The 17,841-nt window shown below is 41.4% G+C and overlaps 1 protein-coding gene across 1 annotated transcript in view; it reads left to right on the top strand.

Annotated features, from left to right (window-relative positions):
* The window catches only part of HCRTR2 (hypocretin receptor 2), an 818,959-nt gene that overhangs the window by 328,318 nt on the left and 472,800 nt on the right, over window positions 1–17,841 (top strand). Inside the window, exon 3 of the mRNA XM_069236773.1 lies at window positions 10,746–10,989. Coding sequence (XP_069092874.1) covers window positions 10,746–10,989 — 244 coding nt within the window. The remainder of the gene's footprint in view (window positions 1–10,745; window positions 10,990–17,841) is intronic.

The following is a 17,841-nucleotide window of genomic DNA, read 5'->3' as shown; positions in this document are numbered from 1 at the left end:
TTCTATTGGAGATATTAGCAGGATAAAGCTGGATTTTGTTGCTACCAAAGTTGCTTTATCATTGATGTACTTTGATTCATGGCTCTGGTCCAAGGTTTTACCTTCAGACTTAGGACTTCATAAATAGAACATGACAGGTACCCCATCTGCCCGATTACTTGCTCATTATATCTTAATGTACTAAGGCGGATGGGATATCAATCACATTTATGATTGAGTACTTGCCTACCAAACTCCAGTTTAAAATAAAAAAAAATACTCTCAGAACCCTGCAGGGGCAAAGATGGATACCTTTTTCATATGATCCTTCTGAACGCTATTTCAATGTGACAAACAGTTTTGAGCTGGGTGAGCCAGGTTTTGTTGCCCTTTCTGAGATTCCACAACAGCTTGTACTGGTCCTCAGGAGGTGGGATAATTGACTATGTACACCATATTGCCACCTGCTGGGACATCTGAAGTCCACCTCAAGCTATTTAGCGTAAATAGAACTTCAGACAACTAAGAGTCAACAGCCATCTGCAGAGCCTACCACTGAGCCACCGGCTTCCAGTGCATAATCTTACCCTCACCAAAGTGTGTCGTAGAGTTGTGTGGCTGGTGCATGGGCAGCTATCCCATAGGCATGGACAAAAACAATCACCCTCTTAATTACTTTGTCTTCTAGTTAATGCCCCATTCTTACCATTTTAGATGAATTTCACCTACTTTCTACCTACTTGTGGGGCTGGGCGTGAAGGTCGCTAAAAGTGAGTAGTGCCGTGGAATGAGCTGGAGGTTCTTTATAAGGTTCCTAACCACCCTTAGATCAACAAACACACATCAATCTCCAGGCATGCCTTCACAGTTTTAAGAGGCACAACACACCATCATAAGTTTAACAAAATAAACTTTAACTCAAATATCTTTCAAACTAAGAAAGGCAATTGGGCTTGGGTTAGGGGGAGACTGTGCCAATATCTGATTTGACTTGTCCTGAGGAGGGGGGAAATAACCCCCAAAAAAATACTGACTGTAAGTAAAGATCAAATTGGGGGGCATGTATTTGTATGCATCATCCAGCTTAGAAAAAGAAGCAAACTAAAGGAAATGTCAAAGTGAAACAAAATTCTGAAATCCTAAAATCATATCCAGACTCCAATGAAATGCACCAATAGTACAAATTAATTTAAACATCCACTCCTCCTCAAGCACAGACATTGCATGGTATGAGGTAGGACCAGGCACCTTCATAGGAGTATTACACACTGGTGCAGTTTAGATGGCAGAAAGGGAAGGCATACTCAAGCTAAAAGAGGTAGTGGTAGGAAAGTGTGGGTTTGGCCACAAGCTGAAATGATTGATGTCCAAGAGACAGCATACTTCCTGTTGCTGTCCAGCCTGCTCCTTTTGATGGTCCCTAGGTCTGCCACCACTCTCTAACCTCCCTAGCGATTGCTTGATGACTACCCAACAGATGGGCCATGGCCTACTGGATTTCAGACAGGGTGATATACTGGGGGTTGAGGTGAAAACATAGCGTTCAGGGAAGTTGGTGGCAAATCTTACCCATGGCTACTGAGCTTCCGACAGACACAACTGATAGAAGGGAGGTTATCAGCAGTTGCGGCTGCATGCTGTGTGTTTGGGGCCTGGTCTCTGATGGGGGGTGGCTTAAGAAATTCATGATGGCAGGACTAGTGGGAGCCCCATCGCCAGGAACCTCCGTGCATTTTGAAAATGGAGTATTTTAACTGTGTCATTCTCCAGATAGGTGTACTCTCCCTTCATGTCCCATCCTTCAACACAAAGGGTGGTCCTAAATTTCTCTACCCACTGAGCAGTGCATACCTTGGTCTCCTTTGTCACTTGTCCTAATGGTTCCCACTTTGTTCCTGGCTTTTGGCTGGAGAGACATGATGAGAGAACACAAGTGCCATGAGTTTATATGTTCACTACTTCACGTACATAATAAAACACAATGGGGGTCATTACGAGTTCAGCGGGCGGTAAAGGATGCCCACCAAACTCCTGCGGGCCCCATTACATGTTCATAATTGAGCCAGCAGCTATGCTGCAGTGCGTAGGGTGCAACAATAATTTTCACTGAAAAGCGCGACGGGCTGTCCAGGGGGGGTCTGCACTCTGTCTCCCCAGCTTTTACATGATAGTGCAACTGCTATGTAAAAGCTTGTGGAGAAGTGGGACGTAATCCTCAGGGTGGTGCTGCATGTAGCCCTGCCCTGGTGGATTAGGACTGCCAGCACCGCCAGTCCCTCCAGTGAAGGGAAACTGGCTGCCCTGCCGGTCCGACCCTGGCCCAACCACCATGCTAATGTTGTGGCGGTCTGATCACCGCCAAAGCTGTCGGAACAATGCTTTGGCAGTGATCAGACCGCCTCGTGGCCCTGGCAGTCTGAAGACTGCCAGGTCAAAATGAGGGGTAGTGTCATTATTACAATAGTCACTGTGATAAAGATTCATATTATTACTGACCTCATTTCCCTGTACCATGCAAGATGATATTCTCATATTCCCTTTTCTCAATGGGGATTATGGGCAACAATGCTGACATTTTAACACATAGTTCATCCCCCTGCAACATAAACCTTTTAGAGAAAACTAAATAAACAAACATGGCCTTGCACATGCAATGCCTTTATTTCCTCAATAAAATGCCACCCTCACTTTTCCCCTCTGATGACACATATTAACATAAGCGTGGCTCTTAGTGCAACAGATGATGATGAATGTGGCATGCTTGACTGGTTGGTGGACATGTGATGGTGGCTATTTCTAATTGTACATTGTGCTCTAGATAACACTGAAATATTTTAAGCATTACAATCCTGTTGAGCCTGGAGTTCCAGGAACTCTCTTGTACAGTGTGCACACCTGAGGATTGAGACTATGTGGCTGGGATGGTATCCATATCATGTCTTGTGTTTTTAAAACTGCCCAGTGCCCAAGGTCCTCTCAGTTGGGTTTAGCAGTATTAATAGTATCCCAAATTTCCATGCAGTCTTTAGGCAGGAATCTAGGATTAAAGTATAGACATTTGAAATTCATACCAACTAGATTATGCTCAATATCATGTCCTATGGTACTCAGAATGATCAAGTCTATATCCAAGCTTTCTAAATACTTAGGGTCTCTCCTAGCTTGGATAAATCCATTGTGTTCTGGCATTCCCAGTTACAATCAGCGCAGGAAAATGATTCTAGGTCACCCTATGCCTCATTTAGCCCTATTTTGATTGTAACATGGCATAGCTATTACGGCGTCTTGGGTATAGTTTATTGTATATCATTTGCCTCTGTTAAAACAGGCAGGGGTCCTTGAACATGGTGTTGGTTGGGTGAGGATGGGTGCATTTGAGTGTGCCTTAGGTTCCCCTGCTCTGTGCTGCCTTGCCTGTGTTTAAATCAGTGTTTCTGGTCTCCCAGCTAGACTGCTAACTCCTTTACAATTCGCCCCCCTTGCCGAAATGATAGGTTGTAGTGTTCTTGGCTTCACACTACCTTGTGATGCCCATTGTAGAAGGCTGGTGTGGAGCTAACATTTGATAAAACTTGTAAGTTTTGAAAGCGCTGGCAGTTCGAGAAGTTGAGGAATGGGTGTCTACATGCCAGCAGTTTGGGGTGGTCTTGACTTTTTTGCCTAACAATAAAAGTATTCAATGTTACAATCCTGTCTCTGTTGATTTATTACAATATTTTTCTCTGGTGACGAGCTTTATTAAACCACTCCACAATACAGAGCCTGAATTTACCTGGTACCAGTTAACCCTGACAGATTTAGTAGTTTCCTACATCTGCTGGTGCCTGGCACAGAAGTTGTCTACCAGCCTTTGAGGAAGTGCTCTGGTTTTAAAATCAATGCTGAGGTGATATCTCTATAGACGGTGTGTTGGGGCAGGTTTGTTTCATCAATGAAGAGTCTCCAGTTTTGACACTGCGCAGCCTGTGTGCTTGCACATGAGTTTTCTAGTCCATGCTGGTATGTTATCTACTCAGTTGGCGTACATCCTCAGTGCCTGCTGCTGACAAGACGTGCTTCTGATTATTTGTCCTGCCGACCTGGACAGTTTGGAATGACATGCCTCACGTTCTTCAGGTTATCAACCATTTTAGTTCGTAAATTACGTTCCTCATGGACTTGAAGGTACTCTGGTTTTTGATGAATACTCTTCTGCAAGACTTCAAATGTTTGAGACTTTATAAGCACACATCAAATAGATGATGTACTCAGCATATAGTTTGTAGCTAATATTGTCAGCACTCATAACACAGTTAGGTGCACACCTATTTTTAGGAAGTAAAGGGGCATACATCAGACAGTGACATGCATGCATAACAGCCTGTAATATATGACTTCTATATTCTATATATTCTTTGTGGTGATGTGCACACATTTACACATGTTTTGAGGCACACAGCAATGTGAACACCTACATCAGACGGCGATGTGCACACATAACAGCATGTAATACAGGATTTCTGTATATTCAACACAGTGATGTGCACACCTATCAATTGATAGTACATAACTTCTGGTTTTTATACAAAGTTATGTATACACCTTTACGCAAGTTGTGAGACACACACTTTATTAACCTGTAGATTGGTCAACTTTCCTATTGGACATATAACTACAAAGTTTGTATTCTCATGTAATTTAAATTTTAATGTGTTTTACCCTCACTATGCAGTCAATTAACCCCCCACTGTCATTTTTGGAAACTCCAAGGGAGTCACCCAATCCCTGGAGCCAGTGATTTGACATTTTTGAGATGTATTTATGGGCCATTGGAGCATCAAGGTTTAGACTGGAACAAAATAAATTATTGTTACATCTTTCTTTAGGTTCCAAAGGAAGGTCTACAATTAAGCATCTTCCAGAGATGGGGTTGTTAGAAGGTGAAGAACTTGGCGGATTTCAATAGACTGTTAAGAAGCAGTTGAACTGATTTGATATACCACCCAGTATGGTGATTTCTAGGCATACTTTGTTTTGAGAGGACCCAAAGACCCAATAAAATGTGGAAACATACATCTCTGCTTTATGCAAACTAACTGCTGAATGCCAATCTGATAACGGTAGTGAATAACTTATTCATGACCACTTCTTCAGCCATTGTACTGAGAGAAGCATACAGCAGAAATCTCTTTCAGTAGATAACCCCTCATTACCAGAAACCATTAGAATTATGAAAAGTGCTATAAGGACTTTTAAATCTTCTAAAGAATTGAATGATAGAAGCAGTGCAGGTATGAATCCTGTTAGCTGTAAGGGAGAGAACTAGAGAGGGAAAAAAGATCTGCAAATTAAGTTATTCGGTCAAACTAATTCATTTTTTAAACAGACAACTATATGCTTTAGGTGTGGGACTCAGTCTCACACAACAGATGGTAAACCCTGTCCAGCTAAAACATGTGTTGTAGACTGTATAATAAGTTGGGGCATTTCGCTAAAGTGTGCCAAAGCACTAAAGAAGAGAAGGTCAAAGTAGCTGTAGTGTTTGAAGACAAAGAGTGTGATTCTGAGGATGGTATTAATGAAATGCAAGACTTGGTCCTCGTGGTGTGTGATGGTGAAGTGCAATGTGGTGATCTATCTGAATGTACAGACGTCTATGTAAATATCCATGTTGGAGAAAAAGAGTTAAGCTTACTAGTTGACTCAGGTGAGAGGAAAGACAAATCATTATTGCCTTCAGACCATTCACCAGTGAAAGACAAAGAATTGAGTTGCTAGGTTAGTTCAAATACATCTTGGTCCTTAAAGGAAGTCACATTCAAGGCAAAATCTATGTGGCAGTTAAGGGTCTAAACATACTTGGAAGTTCCATCACGGTTTGTTTAGCATGGTTTTAAAGCCTGGAGCAAAGGAACAGGTGTTGTGATCAGAAATAACAGCATAATCAAAGAATTGTTAAACCTTTTTCAAAAGGTTTTTTTCAGGGGAACTAGGAAAGGTTAATGGGTTCAAACACAGTATTGAGATTACAAACGGGGCAGTACTCGTTAAAGAGAAATTGAGAGAGGTGCTCTCAATGTGAGGGATGACCTAGAAAAGGAACTGAGAAACTTGTCTAAAAGAGCATCATTGAGTCAGTGGAGTCATCGCTCTGGCTTTCCCCTTTGGTGGTGGCATGCAAGAGGAAAGGGGAGTTGAGGGCATGTGTTGACCTTCACACTCTCAACAAAGAGATATGGGTGGGCTCTCGGTTCCCTCCTAATATAAATGAATTGCTGGCCTCAGTCTCCGGGGCACATTTCTTCAACAAGCTTGATTTAGTATCTGCTTATCCCCAGATTGAGTTAGATCCAGAATCCCTTCATTTCACTGCCTTCTTCTCCCCATGAGTATGCTTCAGTGCTATAGCATGCCATTTGGGCAGATATAGGCTGCTTCATTGTTATACTTTGTGATGTTTACATTACTCAAGGGGAGTAGAAATGTAACCAAATTTCAAGATTATGTTTTGGTATATATCCATGATCAACAAACGCATGATGCGCTATTGACACAAATACTCATCATATTTCGGTAGCAGGGCATTGTTTTGAAATGGGAGAAATGTGAATTTTTTAAAGAAATGGTTGAATAGTTAGGCGTTATGAATGCTAATTTTGGTTTTCAGCCTAAACCTGCACTAGTTAGTGCTGTTCTAGAAGCAACACCTCCCACTGACAATGTTGGATTCAAAACTTTCCTTGGACTGTGTGAATTATATTCACGTTTCAACCTGGATTATGCGTCTAAGGTTAGACCTATTTCAAATTTACTGAAGAAAATCGACAAATTTTCTTATAATTAAGACTGCAAGGCAGCGTTTGATTGGGTAAAGTCTCAGTTGATGAGTGTCAAGACTCTCAAGCTGCATGACCTCTCAGTCAAATGTATCTTTATGGTTGCTGCCAGCAACCTAGGATTCAGGGCTATATTAACACAGCGATCAAGGAAGAATGAACACCCAATTGGGTTTGCATCTAGAGTGCTCCATGATGCCGAAATACACTATGTGGTCATTGAAAAAGACTTATTGGCTTGCAGGGTGGGCCATGGAGAAGTTTCAGAGCTATTTGCAGGGTAAGTGTTTTGTGTTGCAGACTGATCACAAGCTGCTGGTGTTCATTCTTGGTGGTAACAGTTCAAAAAATAACTCACCCGGAATACCCAGGTTTTCCACAAGATATTTAGTATCAATTTGATGTTGAACACATTCCTGGGGAAAAAACATCTGGCAGACTATTTATCTTGTTTCCTCAGGAAGATGAGAGCTCATTAGCATTAAGAACATGAACTTGAACCTGTCACAGATGATATTAAGGATGAAAGTTGTATAATTACAGCAGTGAAGGTGGGGAAAGTGTGTCCTGTTTCAGAGGCTGAGAGGAAGGCTGCCACTAGTGAAGCTGCTGTTCTATGCTGATATCGTAATATATCAAGGAAGGTTGGCAAAAAGAGATAACAGATGATTTAAGTATCCAGCCTTTTGATAAGATGTCTGGACAACTGTCTCTGGAGGATGGATTAATTATGAGACTTGAAAAATTAGTCCACCCCGAGATACTCATTTGTGGTTGTACTTGACCATGCTTCAGTCATCTACCAAAGTCTTTCTTTTCCAACAGCTTAGGGGTAGGAAACCCACAATTCAATCTATTGAGGGTATACACACACTCTTGGAGAGAATCTAACCAAGGCCCAAAGCAAGCAAAAAGACTATTATGATGTGAAAAAAGGTTTATATTAAACCTGCTGCCTAGGAAGATTTTGCGGTATAATAAATACACATTTGTTAAGAAAGGAGATGCTACGTTCTCTGAAAAAGTGAGAAAAATAATGTCTTTCCACAGGGAAATGCTGAGACAGGAAACTGTTTTCTTAAAAAAATTATGTTTCATCACAAAATGAATAATTTTGAACAAGATGTCCTCAACCTGTGGGGAGGAGTGTACTATCGAATAGACTGCTCTGCTTTTGTTTAGTCACATTTTAGGATGAGGTATTGTCTCTATGTTTAGAGGCAGTATTTGTATGTTGGTATGTTTTATTATTTTGAATATCGCGTTTAATAGCTGTGTAAAGAATGTTTTTTTTTTCTTAAATTGTTAATATGTTTTATTGTTTTTTATACGGTATTGAAAAACTGTCCAAAAAATGTTTTCTTATGAAAGAAAAGACCCATTTAGTATTTTGGGCTCTATACCGCCTCAGAACGCCCATTGTAGAAGGCTGATGGGCAGCTAACGTTTGGTAGAACCTATGGGTTTTGAGCGTGCTGGCAGTTAAGGAAGATGAAGAATAGGCCAGCAGCTCGGGTGGTTTCGACTTACGTATCTAACAACAAAAGTCATCTATGCTACAAACCTGTCTCTGGGTTTATTACCAGACGGGTGTCCAAAAATACTGCAGTGCGGCTAATACAGAACCCACGTAATCAAACACACGGCTGGTCTGTTGCTTTAGTCTGCCGATACCACCGGCAGGCATTTTAAAATCCCCCAGACATTCTCAGTGGCAGCAAAAAATCAGTTAGTACAGTCCCCAGTTAAAACAGCTCAGTAAATGAAAACTAGGAGCAAAGAGCAGCAGTATCTCTTAAAAACACATTCGGAACATATTCCACATAAATCTTATGGCAGTAGTAGAGCAAAGCAAACATGCATAGTACAATTAAAAGAGCAAGTTTGGCTGTGACACCATGGAGGTAAAACAGTGGTATCTTGATATAATACGTGCCCCTGCTGTCATAGCCCGCCTTTCATCATTGACTGACCATCAGTTCTGGGATCTAGCAAAATACTAGAATCTCAAGCACAATGTGGCCACGCAACAGTCAGACACCTGCAGAGTTTTACCTCTCATCTGTAGCCTACAGCGGGAATCAAGATGTTGCCACAATTTGGGGTTAATGTCTATATTTAAACTTCGTCACCATCAGGAGTCAGCCTCAGACTTGGGGCGTTTGAGGGATCTGATCTGCAGAAATACCTTCCCAGACCATTAGGGCATCATTTTCTAAAGGGCCTAGCACGTTTCAGAGGTTCAAACACACACAGACCTGTCTTTTTTTCACCTCAGGAGTTAGCTCCCTCTTAGGCAGGACGCTGGCAGTTTCCCCTCCTCTGTACTGTTGCCATTCTTCCATTGTTTTTTGGCTCACTTACTGAAACCTCCAAGGCCCCAAAACTCGGATTGACTGATGCTCCCTACCTTTTTGGTTACCTGGCTGTATCATGGTAACGGGGGGAGGCTAGTTCCAGAGCTTCCCCTACTTGATCCCAGTACTTACCATATTGATCCTGGGCTTTGGCGTTAATCCTAATTGATATGTATTTGGTTCTGATGTATTGTATGCTTTCATTATGGAGACTCGGATGTCTAGAAAGTCTCTGTGAAAATTTGGGATGTGCTGAGCTGCCTTACCACTCATTCACTTCCTCTTTCCCTCTCTCCTTTCTGGCTCTTGCCCTCTACCTCGTCTCTCTTTTTCTCTTGCCCTCTCTCTCTCGCACCAGTCTCAAGTTCTGACAGAAACATGTTGATGTGTGCAACATGTTAGAGGCTATTATAAACTTCCACACTTTTTCTGGAGAATACGGGAGCATCCCAGCTCTATCATCAAGAAACGTGAAGCGCATACCGAGGGTGGCAAAAGTGCTTTCGGTGATACTTGACATGCGCTTATTGAAGCAAGGTGCTTGGACGCGAGAAGGGAGTGACAGATGGAGAGAGGGGTTTTGTGCAGTATTAACTGCAACATAGTCAGAAAATATTTATTTTACTTTCGGTACCATGAGAATGCTGCAGACATCTCATAAATGAATGCAGTCAATGTTACTTACATGGGTGTATTGACCCAGTGTTGATAGGTATGGTTAGAGTAGCCATATGCTTTCAAAATGTCCTGCAACCGAATTTTGTGCGGTATACGACCTGTCGAAAATGTAGGTATTGTGTGTGCACCCAGTAAATGCATCAAAGAAGCAGGCCCTTGAATCGCATATAGCTTACACGTTAATGGAGTGTTAGCGGTCCATTACAGCAACGCTATACTGAAGACCTGTGGGTGTTGAAGAACCTTGTGGGTACAATTAAAGATACCTAAGAAAAAAGGGAAATGGGAAATGGAATCGAATTGTATTGCCACCTGAATAAAAAAAGTCGAAAATCATTTTTATATAATGTTTACACTTTTTAATTGTTAAAATAGTATGAGAGCTACGTTTTTAATTATTTTGCATTACAACTAAAGATCATGATCTTAAATATAACTGATACCAAATAAAGTGTCACGACTAACATCTCGATGGCGGGACAAATATAATAGAGCTCTTATGTCTTCTCATTAGTCTTGTTTTGACTCCAGTGTCAGGACTGACAGACTAAAGACCCACTTTAGAATGTATGATTCTGTTCAGTAAGATACAGATGCTCTAATGTTTTATTAATGTGTAGGTAGGCCACGTAGGTGACAGTGGTTATGGTAATTGCTGTCTTCAAAGTGCCTTTGTTTAAAGAAACCTTCAGCAAGTTAATGTATTCTTTTTCAGGGCAGCATGAACAATGCTTGCTAACTTATGGCATTATATACCTGAGCTGTTAAGATCTCTTCATTTAGTAATTTGAACCCGAAATTCCCAGAGATCCATATAATGCTATCTCCATTAACGTTTGTGATTGTGGAAAATAACATAAAACCGTGTTTAAAGTGGATAGGTAAATTGCTTACAAATGCTTTTCATTTTTCGCAGACTGTCTCTGTATCTGTGTCAGTGCTGACCCTAAGTTGCATTGCTTTGGATCGATGGTATGCAATTTGCCATCCTCTGATGTTCAAAAGCACAGCCAAGCGAGCCAGGAACAGTATTGTCATTATTTGGATCGTGTCCTGTGTCATAATGATTCCTCAAGCCATAGTAATGGAGTGCAGCAGCATGTTCCCTGAGCTAGCCAATAAAACCACCCTGTTTACAGTGTGTGATGAACATTGGGCAGGTAAGTTTGACACACTTGTTGCCTCTCTTATGTCAACTGTCTGCTACATTTATGATGTTAGTTTGCTTTCCAATTATGTTGTCGTACTGCTTTATTTGAAATCAACATCAGAGAGACAAGGCGTCCAGTTAATCACATTTTCCTATTTGATGGAAATATCTGAAATAAACGTTACTGCAACCCACAAGATGACTTGGGGTAAACCTTGGGCACAGTGGCCCAGTTTTCATAAGAACTCCATCTGAGTGAGCTCTTCGATATTATCCCTGAAAGAATCAGTCTCCCAAAATGAACCATTTTAAATTGGCTTCACCCAATTTAACCTTTGTTTATGGCACTCATAAAACCACTGATTAAGATGTATACAACAGTTCTTATCAACATGTGAGCAAAGCAGGAGCCATTCTTTGCCATTGATTTTGTATTTTATTTAGCCTTGTTGCTACACTTGGGTGTCTTGGTTTCTGCTAATATAGGATGTGCAGTGAAGGCAGAGTTATTTTTAAAATATGCATAACTTATAGGATATCCTGCTTCCATTATAGGGAATCCTTTTTTTATTCTGGTACAATCTGAAATTTTGGGGCTCGAGATTGCATATATGTATGTGAATCATACACATGAACATAAACATACAAATGGTAGTAACAGTAATGTAGAAGCACTTCCCACAAGTGTCTAAATGTTGAGATAAAGAAGTATATTGAGGTGCTACGTGGCCGAATTGCATTACTAGCTTTAGACAAAAATGTGTGTATTACAAGAATACACAACATACATATATTTAATTAGGACCACAGCACTCCAGCGCAAGTATAGAAAGCATCTTTAGTAATATAGTGAATATAAATAATATAAGACCAGTCCTTGAGAAGAAGCAATAATGAAGTAAAGTTCTTCTCTCCATATAACCTTGTAGGTTTATTTACGTAGAAGGAAGTTTTTTATGACTTTGTTCATTCATATATGGCTATTGGGAAAACATTTCTTTTTTCGTGGTCAATCCATACAGTAACAGCCCGTATTCAGTCCCTACACTAACAGCAAATATAGTAACAGCCCGTAGTCATTTCAATACAATAATAGCCAACACGTGTTTCATCACTAAGTAACTTTTTCAAGGCTGAGAATTTTTAGCGATGAGTCCCTATGGACTTGAATCAGTCATATAAGGAAAAACTGTGTTTCAGATGTATGCAAGGATATCAGTCATTAAATTTACTCCAGAGAGATTGTCTCTTCTGTAAGTTCTAAAATTCCCAAAAATTGTGCACCATATGTATCGTCAATGTCTTCCCACTTTGAGAGCTGACACTTCGCGTACTACATAGCGGATGAGGGATTCATCATGGTCCTCTAAACAGCTACATATGCTGCACAATGTTTAGCATTTGGAACTTGCCCATGTAGGCAACAATACGGAAGAGACAGTCTCTGGACTACATTTAATGACTGATGCCCTTACATACATCTGAGATACATCTTTCCCTTATTTGACTGATTCAAGTCCATAGGGACATCCTGCTCCAAATTCTCGGCCTTGAAAAAGTCACTTCGTGATGAAACACATGTTGGCTGTTATTGTATTGGACTGACTACGGGCTATTACTGTATGTGCTGTTATTGTATGGACTGACTACTGGCTGTAACTATATAGATTGACCACGGAAATAGAAATGTATTTCCAATAGCCATATATGAATGACCAAAGTCGTAAAAAACTTCTTTCGACGTAAATAAACCTACGAGGTTATAACGAGAGAAGAACTTAACTTAATTATTGTTTCTTCTTAAGGACTGGTCGTATGTTACTTTATATTCAGTATATTACCAAAGATGCTTTATATACTTGTGCTGGAGTGCTGTGGTGCTAATTAAATATATGTATGTGAATCATGCACAGAACATAATCTAACAGTAATTTTACGTGGGGTCCGTGGTTTCCTTCAACAAGTTTTGGCAGAACTATTGCTATATGTTGCATATTACAACGTGGTGTGAAGACGGATGTGAAGTGATGATGTCCGCAACTATCACTGGCAAACAGTACTGCTTTTTAATGCACATTGAGGGAGCAATTGGTCTCAATCTAACACACCTAAATATGGGAAGCCGTTCATGTCAAAATTACAGCTCCCTATATAGGACACCTCTTGGAATGCACAGCGTGTTGCAAAATGAATATGACATACACCCGAATGAATGTACTATGTGTCAAAATAAATATGATACCTGGCAGAGTGAATCTGACTTGAACCAAAACAAATATGAAACCAGGCAAAGTGAATATGCTACTTAGTGATTATTATGAATAACTCACACTCAGAATTGAATGAGAGATATACTGAAATATATATCAATCATACTGAAATAAATATGGCCCTCACTGTAAACAATAAAGCAATCACTGAAAAACATACAATGTTTGTAAAAAAGAATGCAACATTTCTTGAAATGACTGTTATATGCCAAGAGGAATATGACACACATTGGAATAAATATGACAGCTTGAAATGAATATAAGGTACTAAAATGGAAATGCATTATTCTGAAAGGAATATAATGTGCAATGAACATTACATTTGTAAAAAAATGAATATGATTTGCATTGAAAGTGATATGACACACATTGACATGATTATGATATGTGTTGCAATTGGTATGAGTCATGTTAAAATCAACATCATGCGTAAATATGAATGAGACATCTATTGAAAGGAACATGGCACATGCTAAGATGAATATGACATGAAAAGAATATGAGCCCTTTTGAAATTAATCCAACATGCCTTAAACTGAATATAATCAATGCTGACTTTAAAATGAAACTTGTCAAAATGAATGTTATGCTTTGAAATCAATATGATACACATCGACATGAGTATTGCATATATTGAAATGAATTTGACCTATGTTGAAATGGATATGACCCATGTTAAAATTATAATGTCAGGTGTTAACATGAATATGACATCCACTGACGCGAATATACCATTAATTTAAAGCAATCTGACACATGTTAAGATTTATATGAACCATTTTCAAATGAATATGGCATCTGATGAAGTGGATATGACCCATATCAAAATTAATATGACATTCATTAAAATTAATATGGCACTTATTAAAATGAATATGAAACTATATGAGATAAATATAGCATGCTTTGAAATGAATAAAGCACATATCGAAATGAACACAAGCCATGTGTAAATTAAAATGCTCACTGTTTAAATATAGCTTGCCTTGAATCGATGTTGATTTGCTTTAAAATTAACAATACATATTGAAATTAATATGACATATTCTGAAAGGATATGATATGAACACAAATTAATTAACGAAAATAAATATATGTTTTCGACTATGTGCTACATTTCGTTTTTGCCGGCTTTCGGACCCTGAGCACTTTACCACTGCTGACCAGTGTTAAAGTGCAAGTGCTCTCTGTCTAAATTGACCTGATGATTGGTTTATCCATGATTGGCATATTTGTATTACCAGTAAGTCCCTAGTATAGTGCAACATGTGTGTCCAGGACCTGTAAATCAAATGCTACTATTGGGCATGCAGCACTGATTGTGCCACCCACATGAGTAGCCATGTAAACATGTTTCAGACCTGCTACTGCAGTGTCTGTGTGCGGTTTTAAACTGCCATTTCAACCTGCAAGTGCACCCACTTGCCAGGCCCAAACCTTCCCTTTTACTACATGTAAGGTCCTGAACTGGGGGAAACCAATCGGAAGAATGGAGTCCACACTCCAAAGGATGATTTCCTTAGAGTTTAATCCAGTGAATCTTCTCAAGTAAATAGGAACTCTAACCTTCTCCTAAGCCTCGCAGAATGCCTCCAACTGTCCAGCAGAGAATGTGATCCTCACATTCCGGACAGTGGAACAGTCAGCAGACCAAAGGGGAGAGATGGAAGATACCATATACAACATACAATAATAGATAAGCGAAATACACAAAACATAATAATAATAAATACAAATATGAAACCTGAAGTTACCCATTTTACAATACTACACCATCCCCTCACCCCCCAAAAAAAACACAGCTTAACAGTACCTTCACGGTTGGAATGAAGGGAAAAACAAATAATCCTTTTTGAGTCCTTTATGTCACTTGTGGTTGAAGTTCCTCTTTTGGCACTGCACAACATAGATTTTGCATCCCATCCTCGTTGCCATGTGAAGTGGGGGAAACCAATCGGAAGAATGGAGTCCACACTCCAAAGGATGATTTCCTTAAAGTTTAATCCAGTGAATCTTCTCAAGTAAATAGGAACTCCAACCTTCTCCCAAGCCTCGCAGAATGCCTCCAACTGTCCAGCAGAGAATGTGATCCTCACATTCCGGACAGTGGAACAGTCAGCAGACCAAAGCGTAGAGATGGGAGATACCATATGCAACATACAATAATAGATAAGTGAAATACACAAAACATAATAATAATAAATACAGACATGAAACCTGAAGTTACCTATTTTACAAAACTACAGGTACCCTAAGGTAGGCCCAAGACAGCCCCATGGGCAGGGTGCAGTGTATTTAAAAGGTAGGACATATACAGGGGAATTTTACATGTCCTGATAATGAAATACTGCTGTAGGAAAGTACCATCTTCCTTTGCATGTTACCCCCATTTTTACCTGTATGTCAGAATGTTTTTGCCTGTCTCACTGGGATCCTGCTGGTCAGGACCCCAGTGTGCATAGTTTATGGCCTAATGTGTGTGTCTGTATAGTGCTTGACTGTGTCACTGAGGCTCTGCTAATCAGAAACTCAGTGCTTATGCTCTCTCTGCTTTTACATTTGTCTCTGTAGGCTAGTGACTTAATTTACCAATTTCAATTGGCACACTGGGACCCCCTTATAAGTCCCTAGTATATGGTACCTAGGTACCCAGGGCATTGGGGTTCCAGGAGATCCATATGGGCTGCAGCATTTCTTTTGCCACCCATTGGGAGCTGAGACAAATCCTTGCACAGGCCTGCCATTGCAGCCTACGTGAAATAGTGCACACACTATTTCACAGCCATTTTCACTGCACTTAAGTAACTTATAAGTCACCTATATGTCTTACCTTCACTTGCTGAAAGTTGGGTGCAAAGTTACTAAGTGTGAGGGCACCCTTGCACTAGCAAAGGTGCTCCCACACAGTTCAGGGCCATTTCCTGGGACTTTGTGAGTGCGGGGACTCCATTACACACATGCACTACATATAGGTCAATACCTACATGTAGTTTCACAATGGTAAATCCGAATACGGCCATGTAACATGTCTAGGATCATGGAATTGTCCCCCCATTCCAAATCTGGTATTGGGAAGCCAATTCCATGCATCCTGAAGGCTCCAGCATGGAACCCAGTACTGCCAAAGCAGCTCTCTGAGGCTTGCACTACAGCTACAGCTGCTGCCACCTCACACGTAAGGTTCTGCCCTCCTGGGGTCTGAGCTGCTCAGTCCCAGGAAGGCAGAACAAAGCATTTCCTTTGGGAGGAATGTGTTACACCCTCTCCCTTTGGAAATAGGTGTTACAGGCTTGGGAGGGGTAGCCTCCCAGTGCCTCTGGAAATGCTTTATAGAGCACAGATGGTGCGCTCCTTGCATAAGCTAGTCTACACCAGTTCAGGGACCCCCTGTCCCTGCTCTGGCGCAAAACTGGACAAAGGGAAGGGGAGTGACCACTCCCCTGTCCATCACCATTCCAGGGGTGGGGCCCAGAGTTCCTGCATTGTATCCCTGGCATTAGACATCTTGTTTTCCAAGGTGTGGTGACACTCTGGAGATCTCTGAGTGGCCAGTGCCAACAGGTGACATCAGAGACCCCTCCTGATAGGTGCGTACCTGGGTAGGTAGCCAATCCTCCTCTCATGGCTATTTAGGGTCTCTCCTGTGGGTTCCTCTTCAGATTTGGCTTGCAAGTTTCCACCAGGAATCCTCTGCAACTCCTGCTTCATCCTCTGCTCGGATTAACCGCAGACTGCTCCAGGAACCGCTGTAACTGCAAGAAAGTATCCAGAAAGGCTACTGCGACTCTGCAACTTCAGTTCCAGCCAGCAACTGCAACAGTTTCCATGGTGTGCACACTCTGGGGACTCCCTGTCTTCACCCTGCACCAGAAGGACCGAAGAAATCTCCGTGGAGTGACAGAGTCACTTCCCTGCTCCAGCAGGCACCTTCTAAGACGACGACCGGTTCTCTGGGACTCCTCTCCTGATAACGACCGTACTCTTTGGAACACAGGTAGTGGACGCCTTCGACACAGACTGTCCTAAGGTCCAGCTGTCCAAATTTGGAGGAGGTAAGAGCTTGCCTTCCCCATTTGCGACAGTACCCCTATGCACCACATCATCTTCACCTCCTGAGGCCTCTGTTCACTATTTGCAAGAATCCTTTATGCACAGCCTGGCCCAGGTCCCCAGCACTGTATCCTGTGATGCTCAACTCGCTGAGTTGTTCTCCGGCGGCGTGGGACCTTCTTTTGTAGTGCTACAGCAACCGGAATTTGCACCTTCTTTGTCCCCGTGTCCTGGGACCTCTGTGGGTGCTGCCTGGTCATCTGTGGGTTCCCTCCAGTGTTGGGAGCCCCTTTTGCCTCCTCAGTCCGAGTTGAGGCCCCCAGGTCCTTCCTGGGTCCAGGCAGAGCCATTTTGACACAATCCCCGACATTGCTTGAACCAAGGCTTGAATCCAGCGCAACAACTCACCTGCATCCAACATCTCCACGTGGGACATCATTTGCATCACGCAGGAACGCACAGCCATCTTCTTTGGTGCTCTCCTACAGACTTCTTCCAACCGGAGAATCCTCTTTTGCACCATCTTCAAGGTTGGTAGGGGC

Source organism: Pleurodeles waltl, chromosome 5 (assembly GCF_031143425.1).
Source record: "Pleurodeles waltl isolate 20211129_DDA chromosome 5, aPleWal1.hap1.20221129, whole genome shotgun sequence".
In the NCBI taxonomy this organism is placed as follows: Eukaryota; Metazoa; Chordata; class Amphibia; order Caudata; family Salamandridae; genus Pleurodeles; species Pleurodeles waltl.
Note: the sequence above shows the minus strand (reverse complement) of the source record. Positions and strands in the feature narration are given on the sequence as shown.